The sequence below is a fragment of the Phascolarctos cinereus genome, unplaced genomic scaffold (assembly GCF_003287225.1).
Source record: "Phascolarctos cinereus isolate Bilbo 61053 unplaced genomic scaffold, phaCin_HiC Scaffold_2;HRSCAF=192, whole genome shotgun sequence".
In the NCBI taxonomy this organism is placed as follows: Eukaryota; Metazoa; Chordata; class Mammalia; order Diprotodontia; family Phascolarctidae; genus Phascolarctos; species Phascolarctos cinereus.
In genome coordinates this window covers 376,088,692-376,105,106 of record NW_027555625.1, presented here as the reverse complement: position 1 = coordinate 376,105,106, position 16,415 = coordinate 376,088,692, and the positions used below count along the sequence as shown (strand labels likewise).

The 16,415-nt window shown below is 40.3% G+C and overlaps 1 protein-coding gene across 5 annotated transcripts in view; it reads left to right on the top strand.

Moving 5' to 3' along the window:
• The first annotated feature begins 957 nt into the window (after positions 1–957).
• The window catches only part of NR3C1 (nuclear receptor subfamily 3 group C member 1), a 136,841-nt gene continuing 121,383 nt past the window's right edge, over positions 958–16,415 (top strand). The window contains exons 1-2 of one of the 5 annotated variants that reach the window (XM_021004996.2): positions 958–1,078; positions 5,276–6,460. In XM_021004996.2, coding sequence (XP_020860655.1) covers positions 5,289–6,460 — 1,172 coding nt within the window. In that variant the 5' untranslated portion in view covers positions 958–1,078; positions 5,276–5,288. The other 4 variants (XM_021004994.2, XM_021004995.2, XM_021004993.2 and 1 more) reach the window with 4 other exon arrangements.

Sequence of the window (16,415 nt, the reverse complement as noted above, 5' to 3'; positions counted from 1 at the left end):
CTCTTTAGTGACAAAGGTTTTGGTTGACACGTTTCATCTAAACTCCTAAATGAAAGTATTTAACTCCTGCTTGAGAGTACTCCGTGGACCAATACGGACTCTAAGGCTCGGGGATCATAAGTTTACTTTACCAAGATGGCGGCAGGAAGCTTCCGGCAAGCTCCCCAATCCCTGGTCAGGATATCGGGAGGGGGAGGGGGATGACGGGGGCGAAGGCTAGGCCTGAAGTGACAGCTTCTCACTGCTCCGGGTGCCAGAGTCCTGGGAGCCGGGAGTGTTCCAGCGGGGGCCTCTCCACACATACTTTTCCCGCGCCGCTGTCACCCCAGGGACCGGCATATCACCTCGCGTGCACACAAAGACAAATCATAACCATAATTACGATAACTGGCACCCGGGGTAGAAGGCTGGATTCTTTTATCGCTCTCTACTGGACGGGGCGGGAGCCGACTCCCTGGGAGGGGGAGCAGGATTCCGCCCCACTTGGGGAGCGTGTCGGGAGGTGTGGGGGTCTTTGGGCCGTCTTCCCCTCTAGTTAAACACGTGATTCACTTAGACCTTTCGGGGGTTGGGGGACTGTCTTACGGGAACTATTGCAAGGAGTTTTTTTGCAGAAACTTGAAAAGATTTTGTGTCAGGGGCCCGTGGAGGGGAGGAGGGACGCGTGAGGAGAGAGGAAGGGGAAGGGTCAGTAGTGTTGCGAAGTGCAAGGTCTAGCAGATGTCACCACCGTAATTGAGGGGAGGGGCCCCGGCTTGCAATTTGGGCTGGGACTGGTGCTGAAGGGGAGATTAGATGTGGGTTATGTGTGTAAGAGGTGGAGGGGCCTGCCATTCTCGGTGCAAGTCACTGTTTCACATGCAACTCCCCCACGCCTCTTCTTTCCACTCCAAAAGTGCAGCGTGCTGGAGGGTGGGTTTTTTTTTTTTCATTTGGCTTGTAACTTCCTTTAAGTGAGAGCGATGGGAGGGGTGGAGGTTGAACTTGGCAGGCGACGCCTCTTCTCTTGCTGCTGCTGCTGCCGCCGCCGCCGCTGCGGCTCCAACTCGACTCGGGTGGGGGACCTGAGAAAGGGAGGGTGGGTTTTGCTTTGCAACTTCTCATAGCGCAAGAGAAAGGTGGTGGGGGAGCGGCGGCTGCAGACTTCGCTGCACAGACGATGCGTGGGTGGGGGGAACCTTCATGCATGCAACTATCTCGGGGCCAAATGTACGTATGCTATTTCTACCCCCCCCTTAAATGTTCGCCCGAGGGCGTGTCTGTCGGTCAAGTCTGAGAGATAGACTTGTGCACCGCACCGCACCCCCTTCCCTGCCTCCTCCTTCCCCGACCCTAAATGTGTGGCTTGGGGGCTGCTCGTTGCCGCCACCCCCTCCTCCATATCGGTCCAGAACTGTACTCCTTTCTAGGCGTTTTTTCCCAAGTGAGACACTTGAAGTATCTCTTGCTGGCCGTGGCCGGACCACCCCCGCCTAGTTGTCCCTTGGAGACAGCCGTCCCCTGCCCAGCCCTGTGTCCCAGGCCTCTGGACTTCGTGCACTAGGCACTCTTCTCTACCCTCCGCGCCCCGCCAGCCCAGTTGCCTTGGAGTGGACAGCGGGCCTCGCCGGTCCACTGTCACATGCATCACCCACCGGGTATTCTTCGTCATCCCCGTCATCAGAATTGATCTTCTAAGTCAGCTCAGCTTGGAGAAATGGAGTAGGGTGGGGGCGGGAAGGAAGGGAGAAAAGAAACTACAACAGACTAAGCTTCTCTGCTTCCTCCCTCTCCCTCCCCAGAAAGACCAGGTCTGTCGCCGCCGCATTTATTTTTATTTATTATTTTCCTTTGGGGATGAAGGACAGAGGGGTGAGGGGGTAGGGAGGGCACAATGCGCGTGCAGGGACTGGGATTGAAATGCAGTAATCATTGCTTAGCTGCTGCTATCGGAGCTGCAGGGAGGTAAGCCTGTAAGTGGGGGCCGGGGAAGGAGGGGTGGGGGCGCAGTGTGCAAGGGAGGTGGTGGGAGTAAGTTACTGTCGGAGGAGAAAGAGGAGGCGGCGGCTGGCGGGCTGGAGTGCGTTCGAGGGGCTTGGGGAGCTGAGCGTGCGATTGCAGTTGCTCACAATCACCAACAGGTTGCATCGTTCCCCGCCTGCTGCTGCCCCAGAGGCTTCATACTTGCTGGGAGCGGCGAAATATGTGAGTGTGTGTGTGCGTGTGTGCATGTGCGTGTGTGTATGTGGATGTGGCGCCGCCTCCTCCCTCCCCCCCCGCCCCCAGCTCGGTCTAGCTCTCCCTCTCTCCACAACCAGGCAGCCCTTTCCCGTGTCCTCCCTCCCCTTCTCCTCCTCCTCCTCTTAGTCCTCCTCCTCCTCCTCCATTTTGCTAGCTGTCTGTGACTAGACCCCGAGTCACCGCCCGCCTGTCGGGGACGGCTCAAAGTGGGTGTAAGAAGGAGAAGAGGAGTGGGAGGGCTCCGGGGAAAAGAAATGTACCAATAAACAACAGTCCAGAAGACCCGAAGACGGGCCGAGGACAGTTCTTGGCGGTGCGGGAAAGGGGCAAGACTTTTTACATAGGGGTTCTCCCCCTTTTCCCCCCATGGAAAAGGGGGCGGCTGTTTACTTCCTTTTTTTAGAAAAACATTTTTTCCTCCTTCTTTCACACGCTAAGTTGTTTATTTCGACAGTGGTGGGAGCTGTGGAAGGTGGCGGGAGAACCCGACCCTTGGATGAGGTAAGAGACAGATGGAGGAAAGGGGAGGGGGGTTACGGGTGCTTCTGCCCCCCTCCTCCCAAAGCCCTGAGAGTCTTTCTTGGCAAGGCACGGAGTCCTAGGGGCGGCTTTGAATCTTGCAAACTTTTATTAACGGGGTGGGGAGGGGTTGAGTAGGGAGATTTGACAGTGACGAAAGGACAGAAAAAGGGTGACAGTGCTTCATCCCTCCCCCTCGCCACCCCCCTGCCATGCCCGGGTGCGTAGGGTGGACGGGGAGAAAGCTGAGCTTGTACTTTCGGACCAGGAGGCTGAAATAATGCCCCTCTGCGAGGGCTCCAAGCTCCCAGGCGGGGAAGTCGGGGGCCCCAAGCCTCCAGGTTGAGTTAATACCGTACTAGGAAAGCCGCAATACTTTTTTTTTCCTCTCCCCGCCACCCCTTATTTTTCTTCCCTGAGGGTTGATATCTATTTTTATTCTAAACGCGGAAAAAAAACCGAAATAGTGCCTTAACTCTTTTCTCTCCCGAAAATGTTCACTGTTGCCTAGGATTGATTAAAATTTCCGTCGAGGCTACGACGTGTCTGCCTTTTAAGTTCTCTGCATGGGTGGATTTTTTTTTTTTCGGGGACGAAAGGGGCTGACAGCCTGGAAGTTGTAGACTTCTCTAAGGGGCTGGTGTTATCTTGCAGAAGTGGGCGTGTCGGAGAAAGAGCTCAACAGGTCTCGACACATTTCTAGACACTTCGCGCTTTTGTGGGGGTTTCTTCCTTCCAATTAGATAATGATTCTCTCCACCCTCCCTTTTTTTTTCTCCTACAGTTAACAGGGATGTTACCGACCCTCGAAAACCGACCCTTCCTTTAGTTATTGTGCGGCCAAAGGTTTTTGACGGACTGTGGTTTTGATGTTCGTATTTTGGTTGTAAACGTGCTAATTGACGTTCTGTGGTGCCGCTTTAGACATTTAGGCATTGTTCGTAATGGCCAGTTAATGTTGCAGAATCATTTGCAATTTTAAACTAGGAAGAGTGTTGCTTGAGGGACCGTTTTGTCGTTTCTCCCCCACCCCCACCCTCCTTCCTCCGAGCTGGGTATTGTTTTGGTTTCGGGTTTGAAGGCAGCTGTCAGGAAAGCCCGTGGAAATTCATTAGACTCCATTTGATACCTTGTATGTGTTTAGAGATCATTATCAAGTCAACGTAGCTGAGGGACAAGGAAGGTAAACCATATGCACTAAAGATTTGTTATCTGCAGCACCCTACTCCACCCACTTTCAGCCCCTCTCCCATACCTACTCCCCAGCGGCCTTACTTCGAAGCCAACGATCACGTTTATGATTTTTAACTTCTTACTACGGGAAAGTTTTCTCCTATTGAACTGGGTTAGATCGTACTAAATATTCATGTTAGCCTTTTCGAGCATTTCAGATCATTTTTATTATTAAATGTATTCTAAATTTTGTCCTCTTACTGAAGGCATAGTTTTCTATTAAAATCTTCGTAGACAACCAAATGGGACTTTTTTTTTTAAATGGGATGGGTGAAGGTTTAGAATCCAATGAGTATTATTTATTGTGGATTTTTTTTAATGGCTCTTCAGTCCCAATCAGATTGTCTGGATGTTATGTTTTTCTTTCATGATTTTATTTCTCTTTTCAGTACTCTGTTTCAAAGGGGGGGAAAATGCAGTCAGCTAAGAATAAGGTGTACTGATGGTTACGGACAACTGTACATATAGGTATATAATGTAGCATATGTTGACAGTATCCTATGCTATCAATATGAATCAATGGTAACTCTATATTTGCATTTCAAATCAGTCCAGATTTTTGTTAGAAACACTAAAGTTCCAGTTTGTCCCTTGAAATTTAAACTGTCATTAGCTTATGTTAAGTCAGGCTTGTTTTTCATTGTGAATATCCAAGACTGAGTCCTGAATTAGTTCACTTTACCACCCAGCCAGAATGATGGAGTTTAAAATGGGAACATCTTCCTTATCTAGGATACTAGCAAACTGGCAGTGTTGGTTTATTCAAATGGAGTAGAGGGTTTACTTGTAAGTAGTAGTATGATAGGTAGTAGGTATAGATGAATGGTGAGCTGGAGTTGGGAAATTTAGGGAGTAACTAGCAGGATTCTGGTACAGTATTTGCTGTTGCTCTCTTGATTAAAAAGTGGTACGTTTTAGTTATTTCCCCACCTTTCGTAACACAATGACGTATAATCTAATAAACTTCTAAAACAATCATTTTAAACTTTATTAATCATATGCATCATTGTGCATTATATTTTTACAACAGTGGCCAAATGAGTAGCAAAGCATCATCTCGTAATTTTGCTGTTAGGTTTGCAAGTGATCTGCAGTGTATAGAATGCTACATTTAATGAAGCAGAGGAAAGGGTGTTATGACTCTGGAAAGAGAGAAACTACTCTTCTGGTGATGGGAAGTACGATTAGTAGAACCCATACGTGTTGAGCTTCTGTAATATTATGAACCTAATCCTATCACTGAAATGCTGATGTGAATGTATTTGTGGCTTATTTAGTTATGGTGTATATGTTCTTTTTCTAGCTGGAATTAACTGATGGACTCAAAAGAATCGTTAAGTACCTCTCTTGGAGAAGAAACCACCAAAAGTATACATGGTCGAAGCAGAGGAAATGTAATGGACTATTATAAAACCATAAGGGGTGGAGCTACTGTGAAGATTCCTGCGTCTTCATCCTCAGTGGCTGCTGCTTCTCAGTCAGACTCTAAGCAGCAGCCTCTTTTGGGTGACTATTCTAAAGTATCAGCAAGCAGTGCACAGCAGCCAGACCTGTCCAAGGCGGTCTCACTATCAATGGGACTCTACATGGGTGATACAGATTCAAAAGTGATGGGAAATGATCTAGTATTTCCTCAGCAGGGCCAAATTGGTGTTTCTTCTGGTGAAACAGATTTTAGGCTTCTTGAAGAAAGCATCGCCAGCCTCAGTAAGTCATCCAGGGTGTCCAAAAGCCCCAAGAGTTCAGCATCTTCTGCTACAGACAATGAATTTCCAACAACATCTAATTTCGATAAAACTTTAGAAAAGCCAACTTTAAAAAAGGGCCCGACTGGCACTAATGACGGCAGTACAAAACTGTATACTGAAGACCAAAGCACCTTTGATATTTTACAGGATTTGGAATTGCCCTCTGGGTCCCCAAGTAAGGAGGCAAATGAGAGCCCTTGGAGATTAGACCCCTTGCTAGATGAAAACTGTTTGCTTTCTCCTTTGGCAACAGATGAGTCATTTCTTTTAGAAGGAAATGCAGATGAAGACTGCAAGCCTCTTATTTTGCCGGACACTAAGCCTAAAATTACTGAGCAGGGGGGTCTGATTTTGCCCAGTTCTAATATGCCATTGCCTCAAGTGAAAACAGAAAAGGAAGATTTTATTGAACTTTGTACTCCTGGGGTAATTAAACAGGAGAAACTGGGCCCAGTTTACTGTCAAGGAAGTTTTTCTGGGGCAAATATAATTGGTAACAAGATGTCTGCCATTTCTGTTCATGGTGTGAGTACCTCTGGGGGACAGATGTACCACTACGACTTGAATACTTCGTCTGTTTCTCAGCAGCAGGATCACAAGCCTGTATTTAATGTCATTCCACCCATTCCTGTTGGTTCAGAAAATTGGAATAGGTGCCAGGGATCTGGAGATGACAACTTGACTTCCTTGGGAACTCTAAATTTCACTAATAGATCCGTTTTTTCTAATGGATATTCAAGGTAAGAGACATGCAAATATTTTCTTTTAAAAGGGCGGGTCTAAGACTATTTGCTGTGGGTTTTTTTTCAGTGTGTTCGTTGTCTTTAAAAAACTCACGTGTTCCCTCAAGTGTGACATAAGGGCAGAGGATCATCACTTTTGCTCAAATCAAAGTGTCTTCATTATAGTGCGTGCTGAATTGGCTGGATGTATAATTCCATAACAATGTAAACGTACTTTTGCATAACATGCTAATGAAAATATCAAGCTTCTATACTTGCATATTTATGAATACCATTTTCTGCTTAGCACCATGAAAGGACTGAAGATTTTAAAATTAGAACGATCAACAGTGAGTCCTGCTGGTTAGCCAGAGTACTTGTAGCAGAACTTGTGTTTTTGTTTTTGACATTTATTGAATTTCAGCAGTATATGGTAGGCACGGTACAGAATACTGAACGAGACATGGATCTTGCCCGAAGAACTCAGGATGTAAATTAAATGAGAAGCCTCTGCTTATCAGTCTCTTAGGGGACTTGTCATTATTACTGAAAATTCTGAAATTTACACTTGAACACAGATTTTGTGGAGCTTGTGTTCTCAGAATGTCACTTGCTTGGTTTACTGTGTCCATTGTCAGGTCATTCAAAGCTTTCTTGATCCCGGATTTAATATGCAACCCTATTTTCTATATTTTGATAGGAAACTCCCCCGAAAGCAATCAGATCTTCAACCCAAAACAAAGAAACAAAAGGCTTTGATTTTTAACACATTTAGGTTTGGTGGAGAAAGATTGTGGGTCATAGTCTTTTGACAGTAGGAGAAGATGTTCAGAATAATGTTGACTCAGTTTTCTTTACATATGATACTGTATCATATTTCTCCTTAAATATTAACATTGTTTAGCATTCTCATTTACTTCTTGTTGAGGATTTTATATCTGGTTCACTATTTTGTTTCGACCACATTTTAAACTGGTTAGATCTTTCCACATTTCTATAGTGGAAACATTTTTGTTAGTTAAATAAGCTAGATAGAGAATTTTGTAGATTTCTAAAAGATTTGACCATTGTTTAGTTAAGTAAACAAAACTGAACATTTCTGTGTGTTATTTAAGACCTTCCAATTATATTTTGTTTAAGTTATTTATTTCTTATTTGGAAGCAAACCATTTATAATCAATCATTATCTTTCATAAAGTGTGTTTGATAAGGGACATTATGCTGTCATATTAGGGAGTAAGCATTTGTGTTTTGCATTTAAAGACATCTTTTACCATCCTTATGTACATCTAGGACTTTGGGGCAGTAAGCTGTGATTGTATATGTTTGACTCTTTGAATAATAGCACCTCCATTAATTTCCAAGTTGAACAGCAAAACACTGTTAGATTGCTTTATAAAATACATAACCATGCCATGGAGAATGCTGTGTTTTGTGAAACACTTGAGGATTATCAGAGCATTTTGTGCTCTTAATGATAAGCCCTATCATCTTGTTTTCATTTTCGTTGCCCACATATTAAATACATGAAATAAGATACATCCTTTTGCATTCAGTGTGAACACAGGAGACGTATACAAAAAAAGGTTTTAAGTGAACACACTTCCCCTTAAATGACTGAGAATAACTCCTCCCAAATTCGTAACCCTTTGTAACTCTCTAGCAATATAATTCTTAATGGATTGTCATCACAACCCTGAGAGCTGAGAAAAGGGAGTATTGCTGTCTTGTTCTTTCAGTGATCGGGGGCATTCCTTCAGTCAGTTTACTCCAGTGTGAAAGGAGGGAGTTGGACCAGGTCCTTTCCAAGGACCCTGTTAGCTTTCAGTCTTCTATGAATATACTTGATGTGATTATTTTTGTTTACTTGTGTTCAGTGTTTCAAATTAAACTGATGATGGGTTGGGCAACTTCCTTTGGTAACTTTTCTTTGGAAATTTTATACATTATGGTATTAACTTAGTTGGAATTGGGGAACTAGAATTACCCAGAAGAGAAATTCACTCAAATAAATTGAAACAATGTTTCTTTTCAGTTTCAATGTTTCTTTGATTCAGATTGAATCAATCTATTGTTTTCAAATGAGCAACATTGATATGACTCAAAATGGTTGCTTTTCTACTGTGCCTTTATATTGTTGGGTTCTAGCTAAACATTAGTCTTGACCATATCCTTTGAGAACAATTTTAAATTATTTTTGAGATGCCAGCTAGATATTGTGGTTATTAACTCTCTCTTTGTGTTAATATATGTTAATATATATGTTAATATACTTATCCCTAATGTTTTCATTGCAAATATGAAAAGACGTAAAGAAAAAACCCTACTTGTTCAATTTTAAGTCCCTTTTGACATTGCTTTTTTCTGTGTAATAAGCATTTTAGCTATATGCTACATTACTAGAAATTCTTTCAAATTTGTGTCTAAAGCATTGAGTGATCAAAAGTATGTACTTGGCATTAATACTGTAATGTAAAGATGAAGCACCTTGCTTAATTAAGCCTTATAGTCAGGCATATTGATAGGCAAACAATAAAAATTCTCCGAGTTCATACTGCCCAGTTCAACATAAGAAAAATGAGTTAAAAGGTTCCAAATTAATCTATTTTTAAATGTGGAAAGTCCACATAGAGCATAATCATTACATTGATATGAAGACATTGACTTACGACTGGCTTTTCAGAATATTTTTGCTTTTGATGTTGAAACTGTTGTAAAGAGGTGAAAGAGAACTAGATTGTTTCGGATTAACTTTTTTTTGATTTGTTTTTGTTTTGCAGCATTCTTAAGATTGTAATTATAAAATATTGACTGCTTTTAAAAGGCTGAATTAATAGGAGGAAACATATAAGGAAAAGATCAGCTTTGGAGTCAATGTGCAGTTTAGGATTCTAGTGAGAGGGAAGAAGGCGAGTCTATTGGCTTGGTTGCACTTCTGTTGACTACTGGATTCTTGACTTTATGAGAGGGAAGAGGGAGAATAGTGATAAGCTTGAGTGATGAAAATCTGTGTCTATCTTGCCTATTAACATAGTGCTGTATAGATGTCAGAAAATTCAGTTTGAGGTTTTGTAAGGGAAAATGTGTTAGGGAAAAGGAGAAGGATTCTTTTTTAAACCACTATTTAATGTCATTCTTAATAGAAACTTTACTAGTAGGTAATAAGTAAAATTTAAAATGATTTTTCTTCTCTCCTTCCTACTTTACTTCCTTTCTCTCTTCTTTAGTTCCCATCTTCCTTCTCTCTTCCTTCCCTCTCTCCTTCCTTCCTTGCTTCCTGTTTTTCTTGACACCTGTACAGTCTCTTCTCTTGGGATTGGTTACTTCTGTGCCTTTGGGGATTAATTTATTCTGTAAAATTCAGTCATATAGTAAGATGGCATATGTTGAAAGACTGCTTTTGTTTGGTTTTGGTTCTTTTTATATTGTAGTTATTAAGATATTGAGAGAATTATAGTGTACATACATAGTCTAATATAAAAGTATATTTTCATTGTTCCTTTGTAGTCTACTGTTCCTTCGTTTGAAAACAGAGAGTGTCCATATATTTTATAGGAGTTGGGGAAATTTTTTTTTCCTAGCAAAATTTCCCTGACAAAGCTTCTTTCTGTCATTGAGATATCTAAATACATTAAGATTGGGTACCTTTAGGATGGAAATATTAAGACTTGATTATAAAAATTAATAGATTTCATTGAAATTTCTTCCCATAATATTCTTGTATGATTTAGTGACATACTTATAATTGATAATATAATTTAAATTTGTTGTTGTTGTGCTGTCACATAGCTAGTAAGTGAGAGCAGATTTGAAGTCACCAAGATGAGTATATTTTGCTGACTTTTCTTAAGCCCAGCACTCTATCCAGTGCGCCATCTAGCTGCCAAATTACAACTTTGAGACCCTAGGCAAATCACTTATCCTCTGGTCCTCAGTTTCCTCATCTATGAAATGAGGAGGCTGGACTTCACCTCTAAGGCCCTCTTCCAATTCTAAATCACTGATTCCTGTGATCCTATAACCAGACTAGATAGTTGGATTATTTTGTGGTTTATCTGCTACAGAATGTGAGATATGCCAATAGAAATTTTATGGATAATTTATGCTGAAGTTTACTTTGTGTACTAATATGTTGATAAAAAGGACAGTAGGAATGTTTGGGATTTTGATCAAGGAGCGTCTTAAATTTGGATATTTTACTTCAGTGTAAGAAACTTAAAACGTGAAAGTTTGAGCATTGATATTAACTGATGAGTTATATAAGCCTGGCTTTACACCCTTAACCTCTAGGCAACAGAAATAACCCACTTATATTAGTAAATATAACATCTACAAGAGATTTGGAATAAACCCAATGAGCACTTTTGAAAAGTATATGGATTTTTTTTCTTTAATAATTCTCTGTAATAATTAGGTGATGAAGATTAGTCTTAACAGGAAGTGACTTTGCTATGTGTATATCTGTGTGTTTATAAAACTTAAATATGTGACATATGTACATATAAATGTTTCTTTGAATTTGGTCTCTAGGTTTATTTGGGTACTAAAGTAATTTGGCATGTCATTTCTTAGAATATTTTTTCAATACACATTAAGATACTTTGAGGTGAAAGGAAGCAAATTTTGTTCCACATTATCTTCTTAAAGAGCAAGCAAGTAAAATATACTTTCCTTAAGCAAAATTTAATATAGTACTCTGTGTACATGTTTCTATACACATACATAAACACGCATATATAACTTTGAGATACATACGTATTGGTTTGTGTTGAATAGGCAAAGTGATTTTGATAATAGTGCTGATCACTTGCTTCCCTTGGGATTACCTTAAAACTGCATGAATAAATGAACCCTGATGGTACATTTATGTGAAGCGAGAATTAATAATAATAATAATTAATAATAATAATAAGCCAAACTAACAAGTATAGGAGGAAAGGTTGTAGTTGAAAAGCATCACATAAAGATTTTTCAATAAATATTTTCTTTCAATTTATATCTGAAAATAGCAATTCTATATTTTCACAGGAGGCTTTAAAAAATCGTACTTAATAATAGCAGCTTATTTAAGTCCTGACACGTCCAAGTTTCTCTTATTCTTTTCTACCTTACCTTCTGTTTCTACGTTACATGTTTTATAGAAAATTAAAATATTCCTGTGTTAAAAATGCCACTTAAAAAGAGAAATCTTAAAAAAAGAGAGAGAGAGAAATCTTCAACATTCTGTATACTTTTTCTTTGAGTTTGGTTTCTGTTTGTTTCAGTGTTAAGGTAATTTGGTATATAACTTCTTAGAATGTAATTTTTTACAATATGTATCAAAATATTTTGGGGGAAAGGAGGGCAGATTTTTTCCACTTCTGTCTTAGAGTAGCAAAGATCCAATCCACTTCTGTCTTAGAGTAGCAAAGATCCAATCACAAAATACTTTTATCTGTTTAAAGAACAAGCAACATACACTTTTCTAAACAAAATTTAGTATGCGACCACTGTAATTTTTTTAATGTTTTTTAATAGGATTTCCCTGAGGATTTTTAGGTTAACATGGGGGAGGGTAGAAGGGACAGTGTAGAATGGTGGCAGATTGCCAAAATTAAGATAAATTTAGCAAAGTAAAAACAGTTCCTGAATCAGCTGTATCTGTAACCAATGGAGAGAAACTTGAAGCAGGAAAAGACTTTTTACATAAGGGAATTGATGTACAGTGAGTGGGTGGAAGGGGAATGGGAAAAGAGGTGAATGAGGATTTTGGTTTGGCCATTGCTAAGTCAAGTTCAAAACTAATAGTGGTTCTAAAACCTGTAATTGGATGTTTTCTTAAAGGATGGGATTGCTATATTTAAATCCTTTTAGAAAATTTCTGCTCAGGTTGTTTTTATTTGTTTCATATTTATGGAAGCTATTGTCTTAGAAAACAAAATGCAAGGGGATTTTTAAAAAGAATGTAATTAAAAAGGGATATGTTCCGCTCCTTGGTTTAACTTATTTCTTTGTGTAACTGTTATGTTGCTTTCCAGTTAATAAGGAAAGTAAATTTTTATATAATGGCATCTATATAGGATAAATTATAGTTTCTAAAAGCACTAGACACTAATTAACCTATTTATGTGGCTCTGGTCCTTACATTCAGTGATTTTGTATGAAAGTATATCATCCTCTAATTTTACCATTGCGTCACTTTAAATATTAATGACTTAATGTGGATTGTTGAGTGTACTACTTTTGAAAAACAGGGCTAATTTTCATCTTTTTCAATGCTGTTAAATAGCCCTAATTCTGTTTTTAAAAAATTTAGTGTGTCAGGGATTAGTGGTGTCTACATTACAGCTTGTAGTTGCTTAATAGTGAAAACAGATCTTATTTTATGCTTGTTCCATGTGCACTCCAGTGGTCTAAAATTTGACATAGAGGCAAATGGAAAATCTAATGATCTGGTTAGTTTTAGGTGCTTAATGTATTTTCTCACCTTGAATTTTCATTTTCAGGAAGGTAGTAGCTCCTTTTATTAAAAAGCTAGCCTTTATTCCAGTTGATTTCATAATACTCAACAGTCATATTTGACAATGGCTATTATGAAAGTTTATTTGGTAGCCAGGTTTTGAAAGCTATTATGAAATGGCATTCAATTTAGCAAGTAATTTATTTCATGTTGGTTGGAGTAGTGCAGTGACTTATGACCTTATGGTTATCACATGATGATCATTTCAGCTGTGTCACTTGAACAAATGTCAGTTTTTGTTTTGGTTTTTAATTAGGAGAGGGAAAAAGATTCCACAATTTTAGGTGTTTCAAATTGTAGGCTTGGAACTTTGTTTTGCTTCCTCTGTTCCCCCTTCCTACCCAGGAATATCTTCCAAACAACATAATTTCTGCCTCCCATTTTTTTCCAGCTCTTTGAAAATCTTCATCAGCAAATCTCAAGAATATTAAGAATCAACATCAAGAATACTTTAGTGATATTTGTTATTACTGAGAGTAGAAATTTTATGATTCAGAAAAAGAGGAAGCAAAGCAGTATATATGGGGGGGAAAAAAGTAGGAGATGAAATATTTCCAAGGACCCATGGTTTCATCAGTGTGAGCACTCTCTCCACTGATGATGACGACTCTGTGGCAGGGCCTGGCACTTTGCAGCTGTTTAATAAATGCTTGATAGCTTGGTAGATGGTTTCTAACATAGAATGTCACTGTGACTGTACATGTCAGCACCATGTGGCCAGCGTGATCGTGAGCCTCTACAAGCTTAACCAGGCTGCTAGTCAGATGATAAGACATAGAGTCCACTGCAGGCCCATACTTGAAGTCTTTCTGACTTGTTAAAGCCTGTAGAAGCTTGTGCTCTGCAGGTATATTCTTTTGAGAACCCAGGGTCACCTCCACACCCTGGTGAAGCATTGTAGTAGAACTTGGCTGGAGGTGACCCTGGGATCTCAAAAAATATGCCAGTTGGAATGCAAGGGGCCTGAAATGCACTTTTAAATTTAGCATTACAGAGGGTCAGCTACCTCTTCAGCTAGAAATGCCACGTAAGAGGGCTTCATAAGTGCTTTGTGAACTGCTGGCAAATGTGAACACTGGGGAAGAGGTGACATGAGGGGGAAAAGAAGGAAAAAGCATAGAGAAAAGAATGTAATATTTTGTTGTCCAAGTTCTGAAGTGTAGACCTACTTACTGTGTAACTATTATGGTTAAAATCTTTTAATTTCTCATGCTTAAGTTCTTCCATTTCAAAAATGTGAATAATATGAACATGAACAACAGGGCTGTTTCAGGAACATATGAGAGGACAAGAAGCAGATCTCTTGATCCACAATTTGTTGTTGTTGTCCAGTCACATCCAACTCTTCGTGATTCCATTTGGGGTTTTCTTCGCAAAAATACTGGAGTGTTTTGCCATTTCCTTCTCCAGGTCATTTTACAGATGAGGAAACTGAAGTAAGCAGGGTTGAGTGACTTGCCCAGGGTCACACAGATAGGAAGTGTCTGAGGCTGAATTTGAACTCAGGAAGATGAGTCTTCTTGATTCTAGGCCCAGCACTCTATTCACTGCACCACTTAGCTGCCCCCCATGGTCAGGCATTTGTGCCAGGCCCTCAAAATATAAAGACAAAAATTCCTTAAAAGAGCTTATATTTATAAAGGGGAGACAACGTATACACATGTTAATATGTGCAAAATATATACAAAATAACTACATGGCAATTTGAAGTCCAAGGTACTGGAAGGTGGGGGGAGGGGGAGAAAGGAGTAGGGGATTCAGGAAAGGCCTTGTGTAGGTCAAGCTGCTGGAGTTGACCTTTGAAAGAGTAGGAGTGAGGAGGGTGTGCATTCCAGGCACAGGGGACAGACTGTGCAAAGGACAGGCAGTGGAATGTCTTATGTGTAAGGTATGGTAAGAAAGGCCAGTTTGGCTGAAATGAAGATTTCCTGAAGGGAATAACATATGAGGCTGGAAAGATAGGTTGGAACCGTATCTCGAAGGGTTTTAAATGCCAAATTCAATGTTTGTATTTGAACCTTGAGGTAATAGAGAGCGATTGGAGTTTATCAGGCAGGGTCCTACCTCTGCTTAAGAATGTGACTTTGGCAGCTGCATGGAGGATGAATTGGAAAGAGGAAAGACTTCTGGCAGGTGAGCTAATAAGAAGGCTACTACCCTGTGATAGTCAAGGTGAGAGGTGATGAAGCCCTGAGCTAGTGTGGGGGCCATGTGGGTAGAGAGAAACAGACGCATAGAAGAACTTTGAAGGTAGAATTGAGAAGAGTTGGCATCTGAATGGATATGTGAGGTGAGAGAAAATGAGGAGTTGAAGAAAATGCATTGCAAACCCAGGCAACTAGAAGGTAGGTAAGTTGCAAGGAAGGGGGAGGGGAATTTTATTTTGGACTTGTCAAGCTTGATATGCATACAGGACATCTAATTGGAAATGTCAGTAGGCATTTAGTAATGTGGAACTGGAGTTTAGGAGGGAGATTTGGGCTCTATTCCTCAGCTTCCTCATCTGTAAAAAAAAAATGAGATACTAGGTGATTTCTAACAGGTTCCTGTTGGCTCAAAATTCTATGGTCCCTTGATTTTTGAACGGAAAAGAATGGGATTGAGTATAGGTTTGCTTCACTGGTCTGAAAGGAATGAACAGAATACATAGACACTGATAAATTAGGAATGAACTGATCATCATCTTTGAAAATAATATTGTTAATCTGTTGTGGGTAATTCATCATTCTAAGCGTCATGGATTTAAAGCAAGGAGAAATCATGGTTCTTGTTGAGTTATAAAAGTATTAAGAGGAAGCAGAATCTGATGTGATACTGTTTTCTTTAACATTCTGGAAAAATCTCTTTGCTGATAATAGTTAATAATAAGAACAAACATTTATATAGAGACTTAAGGTTTAGAAAACACTTTGCATACATTAATATCATTGAAGCCTTACCACAACCCTGTGGGATATGTGCCTTTGTCATCCCCATTTGATTGATGAAAACACTGGGACTCAGAGTGGGCAAGTCATTTTGCCCAGGATCACAAAGCTTGTAGGTATCTAAATTGGGCTTCGAACCCAAGTTTTCCTGACTCCAAGCTTGGCATTACATCCACAATGCCAGGATGCCTGTTTACTAAGTGGGATCTTTAGTTTCATGTAGTAAATATGAAAAGGGGAAAAGTGATGTATCAGCTCAAGTAGGTGGCAGGGAGGGGCTAACGGAGGTGTGAAGCAATCATGTTTCCTTTGTAAATGTTAGAAGGGGAAAAAAGCAAAGGAGATGTTGTCAGCAGATAGAGAAATATCACCAAAATAGAGACTTTATACAGCTTATAAGGAAATCAGTTTTAGGAGACTGACTTGTGACTCTATCCAAATTGTGTGTTGACAAAATGTGTTCTTTTTGTTGTTGACATTAGTCTTAAGGTTATCTTGAGACTTTGGAATGAATGCTTTTTTTTTTAAAGTGGTTTTTAGAATAGTC